The following is a 23,326-nucleotide window of genomic DNA, read 5'->3' on the forward strand; positions in this document are numbered from 1 at the left end:
GTGAGCAGAACTGCACCCGAGGGGAAAGGGCCCGACAGCCGAGAAGGCTGGCACTGGGTTTGTGATTGCTGTTACTGCCATAGTTGTTGTTGTTTTGTTTGACTGGTTATATACATATATATATAGAGAGAGTAAAGAACTGTTATTCCTATTTCCCACATCTTTGCCTAAAGGCCCTTGATTTCAAAATATAGTAACTTGGAGGGAAAAGGGGTTATATCTGCCACTTCAAGGGGGGCCTCTGCCTTCCTTAGCAGACACCTGTCTTTCAAAACCGAGACAATTCTTCATTCTTTTAACTACTTATACCCTTCCCAAATATTTTCCCTTTCCCTTTTATGACCCAGGATAACCACAGCTTACTTTGCACATTCACTTCTTTTTATTAATTCATGTTTGTTCTTTTCCCTAATACTCAGCTTTAGACATGTCTTTGTTTCTGTGCCTCAAGCATTTCTTTGTAAGCCACTGTTGAGCTGTAGATGTAACTGTACAGGCCCCTCTCAGAGACTCTGCCATTCTGCCCAGCCCAGAAGCTCAGGGATTTCACTCATCTGCCTCCTTAGCTGAACAGAGCTACAGACTCTTGTAGAAGAACAAATGTGCACCACAGGAGCACAAGTGCTTCCCCGCCCCACTGTGCTCTCCCAGCCACCCTTTTTTGCCCATATCTCGGTCACACAAGCAGTGGGATTTGGACGCTTCTCCTTACATTCACACTGGCTAAAGACTTTTATTCAAGGCTTCCCACTGGCAAACATCTGCTCCTTGAGGAAGGGAATCAGCCCTCAGTTCTCTTGTGCTGTGCCTGACCTGGCAGCCAAGCACAGACACAAACCCACTGTCCAAACCACATTTCCTGTGTCAGTATGCACAAGCCTGGGCCAAAGCAAAGTGCCAGAAAAGCTCTGGGGCTCTCTCAAGGTAGATGAGCTGAACATGTGCTGTGATTTAGCAAGAGCACAAAGCCTTGGATGCATCCATCCCACAATGGCCCAGGTCACCGGCTGGCAGATGAACACCATATGGATTCTTGCAGAGATAGAATAAGACCAAACTCCAACCGGGAATAACCATCTAAACCTGGACACGTTAGTCCAACTGTGGGCACCTTTGATCTGTGCAGTGGACACTTTCTCCATGTCGCAGCTAGCCCGCCTCTTAGTCTGCCTCAGCCTCATGCTGAGGGATCATGCTGAAGAGATGATCTACAGTAACTTGCTCCACAGGTCACATCTTCTGAAGACAGTGCGATTTCCCCTGTCTGTGCAGTGGACACTTGCCCCATGTCGCAGCTAGCCCGCCTCTTAGTCTGCCTCAGCCTCATGCTGAGGGATCATGCTGAAGAGATGATCTACAGTAACTTGCTCCACAGGTCACATCTTCTGAAGACAGTGCGATTTCCCCTGTGCTCTGGTGCAAATATTCTCCTGGACTCCCTTACAGCAGTCTCTGATTTGAAATAAGAAGCAGTTCTATTTCTTCACTCTGTCACCCTCAAATGTGTTTCTTGCTCGTTCCTGACAGCAACTTTCAGCAAAACAGCATCCAGAAAAATCAAGTCATTACCAGCAGAGAAGAAATCTTTCACGTTCTTTTTCTGTTGATGACAAATCGCCATTTTTTTGTTTATTCTCCTCCTTGGGTCACTTATCTATGCTGTTTGCCAAGGGATCTGCTGCTGTGAAAGTCTGCCTCAACACTCAGCTTATCCAGAGTCCACTGACTTTTTGTTTTGCTGGAGCAAATAGTTTGTCTCTCCTTGATGCTGAGACAAAGCAGTGCATCTACAATGAAGTTCCCAAATGTCCTCCATCAAGGACATTGCCAGCTATTCTTCATTTGTTGCTTATCATGCCTGACACAATAAGTGGACCTTGACACCTCACAAAAGATCCTCTGCCAGCTACCACAAGCAAAGCCAAGGCCAGGCACCATGAGGAGTATAAGCAATATGCAAGGCTGCTCTCCTGCAATCAGTGACAAGGGACACCCCAAAATTATTCACTTGGCCATCTAGAAAGTACAGAATACTTCACTCACAAGCAAAGTAACTCCAGCATCAGGTTTTATACTTCAAGAGACAGGAAAAGCAAGGTTTAGAGGTGAGGAACAGGGCAGTGTCTGGAGCTCCTCCCCAGTGCCAACTTGGACAGCAGTAGTTATCCTATTTAGTTATCCTATTTAGAGGAGGGAGGAAGGAAGACCAAAAGTTTCATTCCTCACCATGGTTATTTGGGATAAAAGCAAAAATTGAGCTTAGTCCAGATGACTCATTTTGACTCAAGGCAATAATGAAGATTTTAAAGGGCTGTGATAACTGAGTGCAGCCTGGTCAAAGGTCAAAGAAGCACAGTCAGACGCCTTGGCTAAGTCTATACTTGGTGAAGAAAGATCACCTGGGTCCATGTGCACTCGGAGCACATGATACCTCTGTGGAGAAGATTTAGCTGTGCTCTGGTTACCTGTAGGTGTGGACTTTCTGCCAAAGGTAAACATGGGAAGACAGGCACACAGGGAGGAACCTTCATATGCCCAGCTGGTCCTTCAGTGAGGGGGACCAGAACCATGGAGTCCCCAGCATGCCCCTGTTGGAGCCAGCATGGCAGGGTACAGCATAAAGGGCTCCTGCCCTGTGACGCACACTGAGCAGAAGAGATTGCTGGTCTGCATCTGCACTTTTTTCCATTTCTATTACCTGGGAAACAGACAGCATTTCTGCTGTGGAATGTCTAGTAAGAATTAAAGATCTCAAAAATTTTTTAAAAAGCATGTTTTGGTCAACATTGTCTTAGAAGATATTAGTCCTTGATTTTTTTTTTTTTCGCAGAAGCCCTGCTGTGAAAGCATAGTCCCTGTCCATATCTACAGCCCTGGGCTCTAGAAACGTGCTGGTATAAGCACAGTGAATCAAGACACAACTAAAGAGGAGAAGCCACTCAAGAGATGAAGAATCAGGCCTGCCATATGGTGAGAGCTGGGCTGCCACTGTCACACTGGAGAGTCTTTGCACATCCAGGAACTTGATGGTGAAGAGTGTCCCCCCTCATGATTTGGGGGACACCCTTCTGCCACTGCCTGAGATACCTCCATGGAGAGGATGTTGGAGATTCTTTTGAGAGGAACATGACTTTTCAGGCCAGGAGGCTGATGCCTGCATGGAGGCAAAATCAGATATTCCAGAAAGGCTCATCTAAGCCTCTTCCTCCCAGACACCAGTTATTGTTTAGAGGAAGGCAAGTCCCACATTGAACTAGAAGTAAAACATAACTATTAAGGCTGTCCTTCTTTCAGTGCCATATAAAAAGATAAACTGTAACTAGATGTTTAATAAAATCGACTTTAAGAAGCACAGATACACTTGACTCTGTAAAGCCTGATGAAATTCAGCCTAGGGTGCCTAAAGGAGCAGCTGAAGCAATCTCTGAATTTCAGAGCAATTAGCTATGAAAACTAGAAGAGAGTAGAGGTCCTGGGGGACAGGAACATAGCAAAAATGCCCACAGGAAACACAAAATAAACCTGTCTTGAAGGATAGGTAAAAGGACAGTGGATGAGTCAGCCTAATGCTGAACTTTGAGAGCTGGAACAAAGTATTAAGTCATCCATCCATATATACAGGACAAGAAAATGAGAATCAGTGAATGTGGTCTCCTCAAGAAAAGACCTTGTCAAAGAGAATTTATTTCCTTCCTTTTCAGAGTAACAGGTCTAAAAGAAAGAGTAGATTTGTTATCTTTAATTTTGTAAGGCTTTTGGCATACCCCCTGTGATGTATTCACAAGAAAGATAAGGAATTACTATGACGTGGATGAGTGCTTGAAAATGATTTCCCAAGAGTTTAGACAGTGATTTCTTGACCAGTTGGGAAAACATCTCTAGATGGTTCCCACAAGGGACTATTCTGGGTTCAGTTCTATACAATATTTTCATTAGTAAGTTTCATACTGAATTGCAAAATACACAGAATGTTTGCAGATGACGCAGTTAAAAGACATTGAATTCCATTAGGATAAGGACTCAAAATTATCTTGAAAAACTGGAGACATAATCTGAAAATAATAAGGTGAAATGTGATAAAGACAAGGGCAGAAGGACACAAACAGGAAGAAGAAAGCATTAAACATGTAGAAATTAGGGAATTTCCGGCTAAGTGACAGTAGTGCAGAAAAGTATCAGTGGCTGGTGAGGGAATTAGCAAAGTGATACTACTGGAGTGGCATAGAAATATTTTCACATGTATTAGGAAGTACGTACCATGTAAGACACAGAAGGCCATGACTCCAGTCTGTTAATACTGGTGAAGACAGCTAGACTGCCCAGTCTCATTTTGAAGAAAACAGGTCAGGAATGATAACACAACATCTGTGAGCATGATGGGAAGAAGAGGACACTCGCAAGGCCTCTGCCACTTCTCCTTTCTGTGGCTCACAAACAGTTTCCCAGTTCCAGAAAGGAAGGTTTGGTTTTATTTTAAATTCAGTCTCACCTCTCACATGTTTATTGTGTGTCATGTTCAATCACACTGTGACTGCTTTGTTCACTGCAATAGATGAGACTGTTTTGTATAGAAAACAAGTCTTTTGAGTGTGAGTAAAAGCTGATGGGGAGAGATGAAGGAAAATTACTTGTTACTTAAAAATAAATTCATTGAAAAATGTTCCTATCTTAAAATCTGGGTTTTCTTTTAAATGCAAATGTTTCAGCTATGACAGGAATCTGCAGAAAAGGGAGCTGCTAAGCAAAGGATGGTTCTCAATGCTGTTCAGTCTTTTGTAGAAAAATTTGTTGACATTTTACCATTAAATCTTGCAACAAGACAGAATGTATCAGTTCAATTTGCTTAGGAAGTAAACTTGCCTCCATGACAGAAGCCATTGAAGAGGTAAGGTCTACAAGGAGTAACTCCTTCTAAGGTGAGTCAGTAATATTTAAATATTTGGCTGTAGTGTTTGCCTTAGAGAGGAAATGGTTGAGACATCTGATGAATATCAAAGTGCTCAAAGATTCCAATGTCTCTCAGTCAGTCTGGGCTTCCTGCATTTCTCTTACATCTTTAATGAGCAACTCTGACCTAAAGGACCCCCTTCCATCCTATCTGCAGCAGAGGCAGGGATTTACTCAGATGTCTCCTTACTTGACCCACCGTATGTTTGTGATAATGAACATGGTAGTTAGGAGAGTCAGGGTGGCTGACAGGCTTGGTAACAGTAAACAGGTACTGAAACAAAGGCAGGTACTTCATCTACAAAGAAATCAGGCAGCAGCCAAGGCAGCCAGCTTGGCAGGATCATATCTCACCAAAAAAAGAGGTGCAGGAGGAAGAATTCTTTCAGAATTCCTATGATAAGGAAAAGCATCTCAAAACCCCTTGGAATAGAAAACACAGCCCAGCACTGCCTGGATGCTCCAGGAGCAGCTCCAGGCTGTCAGGCACCTGCATCATGGGCATGAGGCTAGATGATGACTTTATTTATGGGTACCACCAAATACTGGGCCTATCTGGTGGAATACGGTTGTTCTGGCTACAGGAAATAGCAGGAACTTCCCATCTAATAATTTTGCAAATTATTTCCCTCCTTCTAGCAGCATATGGCTACTTACAAGTTTTACTACAAGCATTCTCAGGGGTTTGGCCTCCAAAGTCTTTGAAAACTTCCTGATAGCTGAAGGAAAACAACTAGATTAGCTCAACAGCAATGAGGAAACACTCTAAGATAAACTCCCATATCATATTTAGTCCCAGAAACACCCATCTTCCAAAAACCACTGCTCTTCTACACCTAGATCAAGAGCCCTCCACCTCGATGTGATCTTCCTGGGACTCGGAGGACCAGGTTCTATCTCTTGAGCACCAGTGAACTCAAGAGTGCAAGGTCAGCCGAGAGGAGCAAGGAATTAGGTCCACTGCATCAGGTTACACAAATTTGGGGTGCAGAAAAAGGGCAGCAAAACCTTTCCTACTAAAAGGCACTTTTGGTGATAGTGGGAGGCACTCAGCAGTAAGCAGAGAGCACGGACATAGGTGTGCCACTGAAGCAGGTCAAAGGCCCAGCCTGAGGCTTGTGCATTGCTCATGCTTCAGAGACTCAGATTTATCTGAAGGAAGCAGAGCTCAGTTATAAATAGCATTGGATAAGGCTGGCCCTACTTTCAGTTTGTTTTCTTCCTGCTGGGATTCGAATGCTCTGCTTTGTACAGTGTTTCACTAGGAATCTGTGTGCTTATTCCCTTCACAGCACTGCCCAGTGCATTTATTAGGCTGGCATGTCAACAGATGAGAAGGGAGGAACCAGACATTAGAGTGACACCTGTTTGTCCTGTCAGTGGCTATGTTCCCATGTCAGACACAGCATGCAGCTGAGCAATGTGTGCCAGAGGCCAACAAAGCTCAGGGGTATTTAACCAGTTACAATTCACAGCTCTTGGTTTCAATTCTGACTGTGCTCGTGGTGCAAGATTCCCAATTTACAATAGACAAAATATGTTTCCCACTCTGTGTGCAGGAAAAGCAGACACACAGGGCAGGCAGGCTCACATCCAAACCCCCCAGCTGCCTGATGTTGCTACATCAGAGACAGTGTCTGCAATATGCCTGAGAAGGTTCCCATCACCACAGGATCAAGTGGACTTGCACCAGGGATGGGGAGAGACTCTCCTGGGGCCTGTTGGATGCTGAGAGCCCTGGACACTACATCAATCTGTGGCAGCTGACCATGGCTCCAGGGGTGGGAGAAGAATGGGAGTCATGGCCAGACCCAGATCCCTATACCTCACTATGTATCAATGTGACCTTGCCTGCACCATCCCTGCCCAACTTGCGTCTAGCTCTGCCATTATCATTCTCTTGCTTTTATTTCATCCTCTTCAGAGCAGCATTCTGTTGTTCCACAGGCTGTATAACAGCCATTAAGACCCATCAGTGTGTTTATATATACACACTATAAAGCAGCAGAATAGAATTCAAAGATCCAGGCAACCAAACAAATGCATTACAACTTCTCTGATATTTTAGACCTCAGGCTAGCATCTTCCAACATTGCAAGGCTTGAAAGGACTTTTAAATTTTAAAAGTGAAGTTTTCTCCACAAATTAGTCCCAGTGCAACTAACAGGCAAATAAAGTTTCTTGTATTTTGCTTAGAGACACCAGAAAAGAAATAGTCAACCTGAAAACCCACAGTAAAATGGTTTGGATCTTAAGTAAAAGGAAGAGGTGTAAGAGTAGCATGAGAGAAGAATCTATTTAGCAAGGAATTGTGAGAGCAGAGGGTAGAAAAGCAGTTCAGCATCTGAATGAAGTATAGAGGGAAATACAGCATCAAAGCAAAATGCGCTCATTTTTTAGACAAACAGTACACGATCTGCAATGGACACTTTGCTGGACAATTTCTAACCCAAAACAATCCATACCCTAGGCACAATTTAAAAATAACCATGAATAATTTCTGAATCTCCAGAAGACACAGTTAGATACCATCTCAAAAAGTACAATGTCAAAGTTAAACTATCAGGGATTTTGTTCATTATTGTCAAAGAGATTTAGGAATAAGCATTCGGATGCTTACATTTCCTAACCTATAGTGGCTTAAAAAGTGTTCAACAGTTTTGGACAAGGTACAAGCATGCTGCAAAGGATTTTACCCAACATTTCTGCCACAGGAGTGTCTTGCAATTTCCACCTTTTCTACTGTGCATAAATGAGCCCAAAGCTTCTGAATGAATTTTTGTGGCTCAGCAGAGCCTTTCCAAAAAATTATGGACATTAACTCTGTGGGAGACACGATTTCCTCCAGTAGGGCTGTGCCTGTAGTGAGCTCTCACAGTGACTGAGGACAACCAGAAAGCTGCTGGTCTTGACCTTACAACAAGTACATGGCAACTCTTCCCAAGCACAGCCTTTCCTCCCCAGCTCCCTCCAGGAGAGAACAGGGACACAACTGATGCTTGTCAGTCACTAAATGCCTCATGGTGCTGCAGTGAGGAACCCAGTGTTAGGTACTCACCAGACAGGACAACTGCTGCTGCAACAACCTGTTGCTGGACACAGAACTCAGTGTAGGGAGCAGGACTGCAGCTCAGGACTGCTCCAACAAGGAAGCCTCTGACAGATTGAGATCTCTGGACTCCAAATGCCTGCTGACTGGTCCATGGATGCTCTTCTCACTGCTTTCTACTTCTGTGCAAGTGCAGAATGAGTGAAGTGATCCCTCTGGTGAAGATACAGTGGTGTCTTTTACTCCTGGGATGTCAGAAATAAATTAGACTTTTTGCCCTGTTTGCACTGGGCTAGGTATGCAACGCAGGGCTGGTGGCATGAAAAACGTAGTAGAAAGCTGGAGATGAAGATAAAGGTCCTCTGTGCAAACATTGAACTGACCCAATATAAGAAACACAGTTGCCTTGCATGACTGTAGAGGTTTGGTGCTAAATGATGCTCACAATTAGGTTTCTGCTCTATTTTGCCTTCAGGCTACATTCTCCCCCCCTTATCTTGGGTTTAGATTCCTTTGCTTCAGGTCTCTGTTGCTTTCCTTTCTTCTCCAGATTTCTATTTCTCCTCTAGAGTTATCCCCTAGCAGTATCACCACAGAGTTGAAAGAGATTTTTTTTCACTGAACTACCCTCAGCAAACACCTGTTTTGTGCTTCTTAGTGAAGGCAACAGAAGGGGTGTTGAGGCTGTTCTGAGACAGCTGATCTTTACTCTGACCTTGGTAGCAACCTTCTGTCTTATACTTTTCTTTTATTTCCTTTGCATCAAACAATTTGTTTGCCTGAAGCCAAAGAAACCAAGTATTATGTGAAGCAGTAACATCTCAGAGGCAATGCAAGCTGCAAAATCTGTCTGACTGCAGATGACAGATTTAGGAGAATGCCCATCATCAGAAAAGAAACAATGTGCTGGTGTGACAGTGGATTATGAACAAAATGCGCTTTTTTTTTCTCCTAAGTGCAGCAAATTCGATCAGCTTCCCATAAAGACCTTTTTTGTGGAGCTGTGCAGAAACACAGAATGGGGTAAAAGAACAGCAGGCTGTGATAACTTTAAAGGAATTTTCATTTACTTCTATCAGTGAAACAAGACTTTAGTGAGTCTGGAATGGCTTCACACACTGTGAAAGTTCAGTGTAGATTTATTCAAGAACTTAGATTGGAACACAGGAAATAGACAAGTAGAAGGGATCACACAATTATGAGACAAACTCCAGCGAGCAATTTCAGGTGTGTTTTGTCAGGTTGACGCTTGAGATGGGACTTCCACAAGTTCTGCTGGAAAACTATTCTGCAAGCTGATGCTCCTTTCAGTTTCCTTTGGCCATTTGCAGGCTATTACCATCTTGCTTTGACTTCTTCATCCAAACCATGAGCATCACATCTAACCTGACTGGCATTTGGTGAAGAATTAGCCTGCAGTGGCCATCCCTTTCTCTTCCCAGGCATGAATATCGTGCAGAAAATAATTCTCTCAGGATGCCATCTGAAGCTCCATGGTATCAGCTCCTCAGGGAGGCCAGATCAGCTTCAGTAAATCAACAATGAACAAAGTTGTGTTTCTAACCAGTGATGTCTCCATAGCAATTCCAAACCGTGCTGTTCACACAGGCATGCCTGCGGCAGCTGAGATTTGCTTGAAGCACAACCAAAAGAAATGTTCTATTTGCAGATCCTAGGGTCAACACTCTGCAATAGGAATTTCGTCAGTAATTCTGATGGTGAGCAAGTAAAATAAAAAATTATTTCCAACCCTCTGAAGCATTATTGGCTCTGTACTAGTCTCAGCAGCAATAGCATCTTTTTGGCTTGATGTGAAAGTAAAATAGAAGTACACAGTGAAAACAAATCTGTCAAATAACACGTGTTTTAGGAAGGAGATTGAACAACAGAAACAAACCCTGACACACAGTTTCAGTTATCATTTCCTGATTCTGAACTGTTCCAGCTTCCAAATACTTCAATCCTAAAGTATTTAGTATACCCCAGTGTAGAAAGGTAAGAGAAAAAGCACTCTTCTCAGCTGTAAATAAAACCTAATCATTATTCTTTTAGAAAGAAAGGAGAAAGAAAAAATTTTAAAGCTAGAAAAAGGAGATGCTCTGCGCTGAGAGCCCTTTCCCAGCAAGGTGTTGCTTCTTCCCAGAGAACACAGCTCCTGAGGCCTCTGGCTGCCAAAGTCTACTCCAGTAGCTTCACACCGGCCAACCTCATTAATCTCTGGAGCCAACCCCTGGGATCGAGCCATTGGCTCAAAAAAATACACTGTTCAGGGACTTGCTTTGTAGGCCTACTCAGAGATGATGGGAGTGTGAGGATTTTTCTTACTACTTGAGCATTATTTTGATTAAAGTGGGGTTTAGGTTAATGCCACATAGGCTTTTTCCCAGCAGAACGTGACAGGTTTGACACAGCTTTCCAGGAAGTGACTCCTTTTAAACTGGTTTTTACATTCAAAGGTAGAGGCCTGAATTCTCTGACCTGGAACACCATTTCTAGTTCTGTGCTCCTGTGATACCTGAGTTTTGGTGGTATTAGCCACATTGCACTGCATGCATATACATTCACATGTCTATGTACATGTTTATTCCTCTTCGTTTTTTCCTCTCTGAGGTTTTGGATCCTCACCAATTAGTAATAAGCAATTAGAAATGTGTAATTTAAAACAGGCTAGAATTTTCCATTATTTAAAATGCAGTTAATACATGGGAGACAATTGCCAAATCTATAAGAAACCATTGCTATGCTCTTTAAAAAAACAGGGAGTAGTATCAGGCAGTAAAACTCTTTCTTAGGTAACAGAATTAGAAAATTTGTGTTATTTTATTTTGCTCTTAACAACGGGAACATTACATCAGCTTTGTTTTATGCAAACGAACTGAGATATTACTAAGTCACTGAAGATGAAATAGCACAAGAAAAGAGCTGTCAGTCTGCTTTACCCACTTCCCATTTTGTTTCCACCGTGAAACGGCTGCATTGTTTCAAAAGAAAAAAAGCAGGCAGTCCAGAGAACAAAGGCTCCTAATTGCTCAGAATAACATTGTTACTTTTCTACTTTGTTCATTTTCTCTACAAAAAAGGGGGATTTTTTTGAGGTCTAGTATCTAGACAAAGACTGGGCTTGAGACTAGTGGTGTCTTGGTGGGCGAGAATATAAGATCTTTGAGCTAAATATGAGAAAAAAGGCATCACTCTCTAGAATCATCTGATGCTGAATGAGAAGTAACAATCAAATGTCTCAACCTAACAGATAGTCCATGCTGCTTTTCATCACATTGAATGGAGCGAAAGCCTTTTCTAAACCTTTTGGCTTATATTGACAAATGCTTACACTTCAGATCTTTCCAACAGAGGTACAAGGTCTTCCGATTGTTGTACAATCATCTAACTACTAACTTGGCTCGCTGGTTTTGTAGCAAGTTAAAAATCGTAAAGTTTAGTAAAAATATTGGTACTTTAATCACAGAATCACAGAATGGTCTGGGTTGGAAGGGACTTTAAAGACCATCTTGTTCCAACCCCCTTGCCATGGACAGGGACACCTTCCACTGGACCAGATTGCTCAGAGAAATTTTCTTCTTTTCGAAGAAAACAAATAGTAATGATTCTCAGCACTCAACCTGTGGAAATAAAGAAGCAGGAACTACAGTCTACTCATAGCCACATCTATCCATACCCATGGAGTAGCTTCTCTCTTTTCAGAGCTATCTTCCTAGAGTGCCTAATTATTTTATTTCATTTCTGTGCCCCACTGCTGCCAAGCGGTACACATAAACCTACCCCTAAAAACCCCATGCAGACTACCTCCACTGCTGAATGTAGCTGCTCCTCATCTGTAGGGAAGAAGCTGCTAATAACATCCCCTCAGCATACACTGTCCTTTCCAATATCATCTGGGGCACAAATGATCTGGGATTTTTGTGTCTCTAATGTGCAGTAACAGCTGTGACCTCCCATAGCATGCTGCAGCAAGACCATGAAAAACTTCATGTAGCACTTACTATTTGGCCTGATTTTTTTACTGGAAGCCTAAGTGGCAGTGGGAAAAGCTCAGAAGTTTTCTTTTTGTGTGTGTGTGCATGTGTGTGTGTGTGTGCATACCTGACAGATTGTATTATGATAACAACCCAAGTCCGAACTACTACGTTAACCTGTTGGAAGAGCTACAAATATCTGCTAGAGGAAAAGCTTTGGATAGACAGGCAGGAAATATAAAATTCATGTCTTCTCTGAAATGTTACATTTGTACAAACTCTCTGTTTATAGCAAGCACAGGTCTTGCTCTTGGCATATTCCACATTCATCTGTAGTCCCACCAGGTACCCTTGATTTCTTGGACTTTTACTGGAAGATGCAATAACCAGAAGCCATGGCTAGGGGACAATCCATGCAAGGCATGTGTCAAAGTTCAAGGAACACTGACATATGACTGTATCAGCCAGCCTAACTCAGGTGACAACAATAGTCACTGCAGCAACACCTTTAGTCCAGGATAGCAAACAAAAGACACACTCCTGCAACTCAACAGGCTGATACAGACCATGTTGAAATATGTGCTGCCATGCTTCTACTGCTATAAACAAAATCAAAAGCACATATACCTTCCAGTGCCTCAATCTGAGCTCAGATTACATTGCAGACATAGCTAATTAGCCGGATGTAGCAACATATTCACCCTGACCCTTCACAGTACCACCCATCTGGTGGCTCCTTCTGACAGATGACAGAATGGCATTAGTTTAAGAACATCACCTGCACATCACAGTTCTGAATTCACTAGAGTAATTCAAGGTCAGCTAAAAGGTCAACTACAAGGTAGTGTGTCTTGAATCCTGCTAGCAGCCAGTTCCACAGGCAGCTGCCCCTGGACTTACTGTGCCCAACAGAGCTCTCTTTTAGGCTGATATACTTGTTTTCCCTGTTTTTATGCACTGCTTATCACTTGCTGTCCTGTGATTTTCTGTTTGGAATACGAATATCATTGCATGCTGGTACATATAGAGGATACCAGTTCTTCTCAAAAAAGAAGTCAATTATAATAATGAAAACTAAGGAGAAATAATTGTTTATAGCAAACTTCTGCTCACACATTTAGTTTCTACTGAGGACCAAGGATTCATGCAGTTGCTTTGCCTTTATGCATACTTCAAAGTTAGCTTGAAATACAACTTAATCAATCACATGTACTAAAACAGCACCTTTCCGCGTACAGGACTTTTCCGGCTGTGCCCAAACTCCGTCCAATTCAAAGCCCAGTCACAGGAAAGGAAAACCACCCTTACCTGCCACACTGGCTCTGTGTGCTTCCCTGACTTGGCACTACTCCTGTAGCTGGGCTGGGAGGCTGGCTTCTTCAGATTGAAGATGGCCACATTGCCATCGTAGAAACCCACTGCCAGGAGGTAGGGGTGGTCACTGTGGAAGTCCAAGCACATGACGCCACTCTCACTGCTGAAGGAGTACTCTGGGAATGAGGGGTTCTTCAGGGTGTAGAGGAGGAGCATGCCATGGCCCTGCTTCATGAAGTCGTCTAAACAAGGAGATGTCAGATCAGTTTCCAGGATCCTCAGCTACTGAAACGTAGAAACAGACAGCTGCCACCCATGCCTAAAACCTACCTGAAGGCAAAGGTACCAATCACAGGACCAAATTATCATATTGGTGTGCCTACATCTGAATATCCTTTCCGCCACTGATATGCCACCCCCAGGACATAGGCACAATGTACTTATGCAGAAGAACTACTGTTTTGGTGTGCTTTTTTCAAGGAAAGAGAGCTGTGAAGCCTTGGAGGAGAAGTGTGGAGGAAAGAAAGAATTTTGTGGGCACTTCTTTCTTTGGGCTAGGATTACACTTCTTTCTGTGGGCTAGGATTTCACTACACTGCAGACATACAGGCAGAATCAAGGATAGCACCATTTCAATTTCTGTATTGGCAGTATTCCGTATTTCAGTCTCCACTACTTTTTCAAAGAAAAACATTTCATTAATGTATCTGTAAAGCATTATATCAATTGCCATTGCTCATAACTGGACAATGTAAAAGTGACCATAGCTTTATTTTCTGTTATGTCCAACATCTCCCTGCTTGGCACAGAAACTCTTTTTTTTGCCAAGACTTTCCAATCCTTTTTCTATTTACTTTCACCTTTTCTTTGTGCTGCCTGAAATTAGCTCTCCCCTTTCTCAGCAGGACCATCTTTCTTTTGTGTGCTTTCTTATCATGCCCTGACTGTCTCTCCAATTCTTAGGGTATTTCGATCATGTAAAAAGACAATTTCCAAATTCTCTGAAAGGGAAAGAAAAGCTGTTGATGTAGATAAGCTCTCCAGAAACAAAGAAGGAACTTTGCTAATCTATGAAAACAATGCTGCCTCTGAGAGCATCCTAGCCATCTAGTGCTTTTTATTACTGCCAATGCCCTCAGGCACACAGTATATGGGAAATAAATTTACTGCTTTCTGTGCTTCAAGCACTTACTACACATTCTGTTTCCAGAACAGCCCTCTCCTTTTAAAAGTGCTTCCTACCTTTCTTAACATTTTGGCCAACCTGCAGGATCAGGTAAATGTGTATTCCAGTGATAACACCAACTTTAGAGAACTCTCCTTAGAAGTAAACTGATTCCAAGCCAGCATGCAGGTACAGATATTGTGTACTTCATGTGTAACAGGGCCACGTAAAAGCATTCAAAGAACCAGTAAAGAAACACACATTAACAAAACTGTTACTGCTGCTTCATACTAGATTGTTGAAATAGAATCTTCTCACAGGTCTCTCTGTACTGGGCACAGATGAGGAAAATGGTTTCTCTACTTTGCAGAAAGGTGAGATTTCAAAACTGGCATTACTTTAAATGTATCTGACCCCAAACAACATTTCTAATTTTTTTTTTTTTTTTTATGAAGGGGAAGCTTATTCTTAGAATACTAGCTGAAAAGGAAGATACTTTCTCCATCAGAGATTTCCCAGTTCTTTTAATTCACAGAATTGTCTTTGTTCTTAGCCAAGTAATGTCATTGAACTGATATTTAGTTGAGGTCCATGAATGATAAGGATGAATCTGTGCTCACCTCAGAAGCAAAAACACTTCAGAAGGCTGTGGAAATGGCCATCAGGAGTGGCTCAGAGCAGAATGAAGCCAAATTTGTTGGATAGCCTTTGAATTCAACTTATTCCATGCTCTTATTTCTCTTGGAGTGAGCTGATCCGCCAGGCATATTCCCAAAAGGCCTGTAGCATACAGTAATTTTCTATCTGTTAGCACTGTGCTGAGGAGGTTCAAGAGCTGCCCCCATGTTCCTTGCACAGACAGCAGAGGAGACACCTCTACAGGGGGTGATTCAGCCACCAAAGATCTAAGTTGTGTTTTGGAGGTGGTTCTCTCCCCAGTGATCAGACAGGAACAGAGTCCACCCACATTCCTCAGTTAAAGGTGATAGAGTAGGTCTTCATCAGGTGAAATAGCTCAGCAGCTTCAGCAAGTCCACCTGGGGGTTAGTCTGGCAGGGGAAAAACAAAGCCTTGGGAAGAGGCTCTGGCAGAGTGAAATGCAGGGTCCAGTTTGCAGATTATGACACCCAAATGCAGGTCTGTGTATGACTGTCTGTGCACTCAGAGTCCAAGCTTCTGCTGCCATCAGTACCAGTAGCATCTTAAAGGAGAGTTTTATATGGGTGCTGATTTACTGTCTAGGCTCCACTGACTGCAGTGGCCACTATTGAATGTTAAACCCACCTTAAACTAAGAGCTGAATCCTACTCATTGTCTCCTTGATGTTATCAAATATCAGGAATGTGGGTTAAATCACAGATGTGTGAATACCGCACATAAGGCTGAATAATATGATCACTAAAGTATGTAAAGCTTATTCCTGATGAAAGGCAATGTGATGAGAATAACCCACAATTAACACTGAAGCATGACAGCATCACACAGACTGACCTGCTGAGCATAGGCATATAAATCCATTTTAATGAAGGGTGAATTCTCATCCAGAGTACTAACCTGTGACATACCAACATATTCTTTAATAAATAATTTCAAAAGGGGCTTATTTCATTAGTGATATTCAGTGTTCCAGAATGGCAAGCACAGTACATATCCACAGCAGCATATCTGTGGTATAGCTTTGAAGAGCAGCACTTTCAAGAGAAAGGTTTTTGGTTTTCAGTAAAAACAAGCAGAGTACTGCACTTTGCCCCAAAACATTGGGCAGACAGACTCTCAGGATGCAGGGTGAACCAATGTTGGAAGATCAGAGAGCACAGCCAAGCAAAAAAGTGCAGATCCAAGAGCTTGATGCCTTAAGAGGCCTCCTAGAAACAGAGACCAGACAGGAGTAAGGGAATAAGGTAGGTATTTATTTGAAAGGCCTTCAAAGGTACCCCCTGGCTGGGGAGCCAGAGGCTATTGCCAAGATGGACCCCGAGATGGACAGCAGGTCCCGACTTCTTCACACTTTTATAGGTTTGGTTCATTCGCATATCAGGGTTAATTCTCCAATTAAAGCTTCAGTTTAGTGATGTAACTTGCCCCCCTTGCTCTTTGGTTTATACTTTTTGGGCCTAGGACGGTCTGAGTGACCTTGGAAAGCAGGCCCGGAGAGACTTTGTTATGTCTACATAGCATGAAAGAGCAGAAGTTAACGGGCTACAAGAAACTTCAGAGTTACACACTAAGCAGTAGAGAATTTGAAAAATATTAAAGTTAAAACCTAAGGCACCAAGCTGACAGTGGTGAACCACTGTTGGAAGTGAAAGCAGCAGCTTCAGACCTGAGACAGCTGCTCTGCACCTCATGGATGCACCAGTATGGACTGGAAGAGTAGAGAATATTCGCCCCATGCAGATCCACAAAGTGCAAACTGGCTTTTTTCTCCCTGAGATACAAGGGCTGGAGATATTAGAGATATTACACAGTTTTTCTGATAATCAGTGACAGCAGGACTTGTTCTTTACAGGAAGACACATGACAGCACAGCAAGAAGAAGAGAGTGGACAGACCCTTGCTGCCATGAGGATCCCTCAGTGTTCACCTGAGCAGAAATTAAATTTTAGACCCTGACATGTAACAAGTGTACATAGGGAAGACAAGTTTTGCTAAGGAAAGATGCAGATAGCATGATTACTGATCTCAACATGGAGAACTGAGCCTGTAAGCATCACATGCAAATAGAAACAGGTTTCAAACCAACTATGACCACTGTCTAAAATACTCCTCTGCATTTGCTTTTAAAGCTGGAGAGATTCACCCCAAACCCTTTTCAGAAAAGTACTGTAGTGGTAGAAAAATATCCCAGAATATCATTGGGATATCACCAAATAGTTTATGCAAAGTAATAATCTGAAAAGCATCTGAATCTTTTGCCTGATGCTTAAGTGCCTGTTTTAATGGATTTTTCATTTATATTACTCCTTAGCTAATTACAAAAGAATCAGCAAATGTCCAATATCAGAACAAAGTCTTTTGTTTGCTGAAGAAATTTTTTTAAAAATTCTATTTGTATCTTTCCGGCCTTGTTCTGGAACAAAGCCATGAGATGTACATTACATGGTTTTCTTCCATTTCCTCCAAAATGCTTACTGGCTGAACCACTATGCTCGAGGCAACAGCGTCCTCAAGTTAAAAAGCACAATGCTTAGTTTAAATCCTGCAGCCACATAATAAATCTCAATGTGGGTACCACCCATGGTCATGAGTTAAAGTAGGAGTTTTTACTACACAAGAAGCCAATGCTATGGCAAATTACTTCCTCTTCGGAGGATTTAAAACCCAAAACACTCCAGCCTTATATCTTAGATCCTGTGATACTGTGATCCTGTGATGGCTTTCTAAAATTCAAGTCTGCCAGCTGTCTCGCTGATACAGTTTGGACCAAGATATCACCATGCTAAAAAGAACTGCTGGTGCCTAAAATCTGTCCTGTGTCCTCCAGAAGCCCATCTGGAAAAAAAAGCAAGATGAAGTACATTTGTGAACAGCTGATTGTTTCTGAGCATCACAGCTACACAAGCACTTCAACTCTCCCAGATACACTCATGCTTTGATGAGCTGGCTGGCTGGGGCTCTATCCTTTAGGACTGGTTTTCTACGAAGCCAAGGGAAGGGGCTGGTTGTGCTCTACATTTGGTGAGGCAGTCTCCTCTGTGGAGGAGAGATCAGTTTCAAAGACAAAAATTTTGGTATCCAAAGACACATCTCAGCTATTTATTTGTCTTTACAATATTTAAAGTATAGAGGACAAAAAACAAAGACCAGCAAATTTTCCCTAGCAAATTGAAAATCTTCAAAAGCCTGAGCACAGTCCAAGAATATTCCTGTGCTTCCATCTGCATAGCATAGACAGATGACTGAGCAAGTCACAAATTAGTGAATTTTCAATATGATTTTTTTTATCAGTGAGTAAACCCTGTGCAGCAGGGCACTGAGCATAGGCTAATCTAACCCACTGTGAAACAAGTTGAATGACCTTGCACTGCTCTAGCGAGATTCTCTCCTCGCTTATTTTTAAAAGCTGTGCCAATTCCACACTTTGCTGCAGTTGCAGAATTGGTGTGCTGTAACAAAGGAAACAGCTGGCACTTCGAGCTTAACTGTATGCCAATAGTTCTGAAAAATCAGGAAAGAACAAATCTTTCCAAGAGCTCAGAGAGTTTGTGCAAGTGCTGAATGTGTTTTCAAAGCTCTTTGGGAGTAACAATAATATCTCAAAGTTTTATAGCATTTGAGAGTGCTTTAAGGCTGTATATGCAGCACTCCTTTTTACAGAATGAGAAAGGGCAGTGGAGGGGACTGCCAAAGACACTACAGCAAGCTAGAACAGGGAACAGAGCTGGGACGTCAGAGGGCTGTGCTCAAGCAGACCACATCCCAGGATCCCTGAGAAATTTAAATTGGGACCATTGGTGTTCATTCTGTTCCTATTCCCTTAAATGCCCAGAAGTACTCGACTACACCATACTTGTGTACACAATGCTGTGTTGATATATCCCACACCACTATGGATCAGGCTGTGAACCATATTGCGGGCAACAAAAATATGAATATTGGACTTTCAAAACAGTCCTTTCCCAGAAAAGAAAATGTTTTGAGAACTTATTACTTTGTAACTCAAGGCCAGAAAGCCTGGCCTCCTCTTTTTCACAGATCCAAAAATGTTATTGGCATATCCTGTTTTGAGCCTGATAACTTGGTTTTGGCAAGTATATGCATACTTCATATGAAGATCTCAAAAGACAGAGAAGCCACTGTTTCATTTTTCAGCTTGTTTTGACATTTAATCACTTTGAGTGATTAAAAAGCTGCACCTAATTCCTTACTTGACTTACCTGGCTTGCCACTGCTAATTCTTACTATGCGTACCTTGACTGGATAAAGGACTTCTTTCATATCTGCTGCTTCTCTTCTTCAAGACACTTTAAAAACTGAACACTAGTCACATTTCAGCATACTTTTGATAACCATCACAGCCTGAACTCAAAAATCCGATTTATTTTCACCACTACTGCATAGAGGAGGCTGCTTAGCAAAAAGCCAGGAACCAATATTAACTTTGCCACAGCAGTGAAATGCACTGCCTCCAGAGCTGCAAACAGAAAGCCACTTCACAGCAGACATGGAGAAGACTAGAATATTAAGAAACTTTCCAGAGATAAGTGGAGGATATCACATGGCTAGGATTTGTGCAAGGGCCAGACATAATTAATTTTGAGTCCAAATTTCAACTGGATGTTTTTCTCTCTCCCCCTTTGGGGCACACTCTCCAACTCTTGAATCAACTTGGGGTTCTTTCTGAACTACCGTTTTTCTGCATGCTTTGAAAAATGTTGGCTCTCAAATCAAACATAATATTCCAGTATTAGTCTCACTAATGTTTAAATAATATATCTACTGCTATTCAGGATTCCCTGTTTGCACACCAGAATCATGTTCAGCCTCCTTGCCAAGATACTTCACTGGAGACTCAAATTTCTTACTTGTCCATAAAAGTGGGGTTTTTTCCTTTTTTTTTTTTTTAAGAATTGCTGCCTTCCAAAATACAACACTCCTTTTTGTCTAGAGAGGGATAATATTATATTTGAGTGAATTAAAATGCATTTGCTTTGAGTAATTCCAGTTTACCACAACATTAATCACTCTGTATGACAGCTCTGTTCCCAGCATGATTTACAACTTCACCTGCCTTTTCATCAGTCACACGTTTCACCTGCTGTGAGTTTATATTCCCATCCAGAGGACCAATGAAAACAATGCCTAGCTCCAGGGCTACTACAGCACCCCCTCTGAGACACTGCCTCAGATGATAATTCCACCAATAAATTCCATTTATTTTCTGACATTTGTCAGTGAAAGTTGAATGCCCCTGTTGAGACCACCTGCACTAGCCTGAACTCTGTGAGCACAGGCATTTCCTGTCACAAGGAAATCTTTACCCTCCAGATAGCAGTATTGGTACTGCAAAGATCTGCAAATGCTGAGCAAGTCCACCAGTGCAGAGGAGGCAAATGATAGATCATTTTGGCTTATGCTGATTCAGATGCTTGAATGTCAAATTTAACATTCTGCTTGACACCTTTCACCAGCTGCTTGACTAATCCCTGTTACTCCTGATCCAGTTAACATTTTTAGCTGGGGCTCTTAGGAAGCACAGAACTTGCAGTTCAGATAAGAGAGGTACAAAACCAGAATTTCAAAGTCTTCTGGATATTTTAGAGAAGACAAAATTGATAGATGATGAGGCAAGCTGTAATTTATACATGTCCTGAGGCCTTGTTGCAGTCCTAATATGTGCTGTGCGCCCTGCATATGTCAGAGGCAAGACACACCTCAGAAGCACAGATGGATAGACATACATAGCCTTTCTGACTCTAAAATAAAGTCTGGCAGAGTAATACAAGAGAAACCACAGTCAACTAGGCCAACAAAAATGAGTATTTAGGAACCACCTGGAACCATGCACTGTTTTTCAGTGCATGTGAAAGCAGAGGCTCAAAAGCAAACAAAAACAGGGGAGAAGGGAATGAAAAGATGTAGCACTTTCCTGAAAAAAGCAGGAAGATCTGGCTTTCATCTCAGCTCTCCCCTGAGAGTGAGGTGAGCAGGTGAGCAGTGCAAAAAAAGGGGGAGTATGTGACTTGGCTGAGTTTGCAATGCTCTATATAAAAGCAGAGTTTTCTCATTCTGACCAGACAGGCTTTTGCATCATGGGTCTAGCACACACTATAATTCTTCCTTAAATTTTCTTCTTTAAATAAGATGCTCATAAGGGCACAACTTTGCAGTTGGCTATGTGTTATGAAAGCTAACATCAAGATGAGGGAAGGGATTCTGTCCCTCTGTTCTGCTGTCGTGAGACCCCACCTGGAGTGCTGCAGCCAGCTCTGAGGTCTTCAGCATATCAGACCTCAACTGCTGGAGTGAGTCCAGAGGAGGCCACCAAGATGATCAAAAAGATGGAGCACACCTCTCCCATAAGGAAAGGCTGAGAGAAGCACCTGTCTCTGCAGAACACTTTGGAGCTGGAAAGCCAGACAGGTGTTAATCCTCCTGTTACACACCGGGCAGCATTTAGCACAATCAGCTGAACTTTTGCTCCTGTTTTTCTTGTATTCGTTGACATAAGCTCCAATTCTGATGGTATTTCACTGTTTAATACCTGAGGCTCTGTTTCCTCTATCCCTGTTCTACGAAACTGGCACGTTTGAGAGCGTTTGCAACCAACTAAATATTTAAGAGTGCCATCAAGTGGCCAAGTAAGGAGCTTCCAGGGGGCACGCATCGTTTAGAAATTCCCAGGATCATGCCACAAATGGACATCTACAAATGTGCTGCCTCTGGATAATCACACCAGCTTGCAAACAAGCCAGGCTGCCAGCATTTTAGTATTCCTGACCATAACAGCTCTGAGGGGGATGCACACACTGCAGGAGATGCTTATGTATTCCATAATTAAGAGACAGGAAAGTTAGCATTCTATGGCAGTGCTGTGGTCTCTTGGAAGCAGACAGATGATACCTGATGAGATGGACATATACAGCTCAGGCCATGGAGGAGACAATGAGAAATGACACAGCAGCTCTGAGAACATTTCTGAAGACATTTGGCAAAAGATGCAGATTTGATAGAGGAGCAAGGAAGAAGCAGAATCATTTATATGGGCATGCAGTCAATTTTGCACTAGCATGAACCATGAAAATGAAGAGTAGCCATTACAGATCCAACACCTACCCCTAACCTGTTTGCAGCAGTGGTCATCATCAAATGTTTAGGGAAATGTATAAAAACAGGGCATAAAATCAGGGATATTTCAACTAGAGGACTGCCTAGGCCCCCACTAATTTGCAGCTAAGCATCTCCCAGGTCCCTAATGGACCTCTTCCCATTTTTCTGTGCAACCAGCTACAGAACATTAAATTTGGACAATATTTTTCAGCATTCCTCTTTGTATAAGGCTGGGGTATAAACCAGATATTCACTTCTTTGACAGAAATTGGGGGGGTTTTTGCTTGCTTTTATTTTTAGTACATGAAATATTATGTATCTTCAGCAGGTATGTTAAGTGCATAATTGGGGGTTAGCATAAGTAGCTTTTAAGAGCTACTAAAAGTAAATTTCAGAGAAAAAACTTATGCAAAAAAAAAAAAAAAAAAGAAAGAAGAAAGAAAACAGAAATACCTAAATATTTGTTAGTCTCAAACAGAATCACAGAATCATAGAACGGCCTGAGTTGGAAGGAACCTTAAAGATCATCTTGTTCCAACTCCCCTGACATGGGCAGGGATGCCTTCCACCTAGCCCAGGTTGTTCCAAGCCCCATCCAACCTGGTCTAGAACACTTCCAGGGATGGGGCATCCACAGCTTCTCTGGGCAACCTGTGCCAGTGCCTCACCACCCTCACAGTAAAGAATTTCTTCCCAATATTTAATCGACACCTACTCTCTTTCAGTTTGAAGCCATTCATCCTTGTTCTGTCATTACACATTCTTGTAAATCGTCCTTGTAGGCTTCTTCCAGATACTGGAAGGCCACAGAAAACTCTGAAGCCCACTCCTTTCCAGGCTGAACAACCCCAATTCTCTCAGCCTTTTCTCACAGCAGAGATGTTCCATCCCTCTGATCATCTTGGTAGCCTCCCCTCTGGAGTGGCTCCAGCAGGTCCCTGTCCCTCCTGTGCTGGGACCCCAGAGCTGGATGCAGTGCTCCAGGTGGGTCTCAGCAGAGCGGAGCAGAGGGGCACAATCCCCTCCCTCCCCTGCTGCCCACGGGGCTCTGGATGCAGCCCAGGACACGTTTGGCTCTCTGGGCTGTGAGTGCCATGGCCGGGGCAT

The 23,326-nt window shown here is 42.6% G+C and overlaps 1 protein-coding gene across 1 annotated transcript in view; it reads right to left on the reverse strand.

The window, feature by feature from the left end:
• Positions 1-23,326, reverse strand: part of DNAI1 (dynein axonemal intermediate chain 1) — a 148,426-nt gene that overhangs the window by 62,685 nt on the left and 62,415 nt on the right. Inside the window, exon 13 of the mRNA XM_017746567.1 lies at positions 13,279-13,526. Coding sequence (XP_017602056.1) covers positions 13,279-13,526 — 248 coding nt within the window. The remainder of the gene's footprint in view (positions 1-13,278; positions 13,527-23,326) is intronic.

This window comes from Corvus brachyrhynchos, unplaced genomic scaffold (assembly GCF_000691975.1).
Source record: "Corvus brachyrhynchos isolate BGI_N302 unplaced genomic scaffold, ASM69197v1 scaffold139, whole genome shotgun sequence".
NCBI classification, from domain to species: Eukaryota; Metazoa; Chordata; class Aves; order Passeriformes; family Corvidae; genus Corvus; species Corvus brachyrhynchos.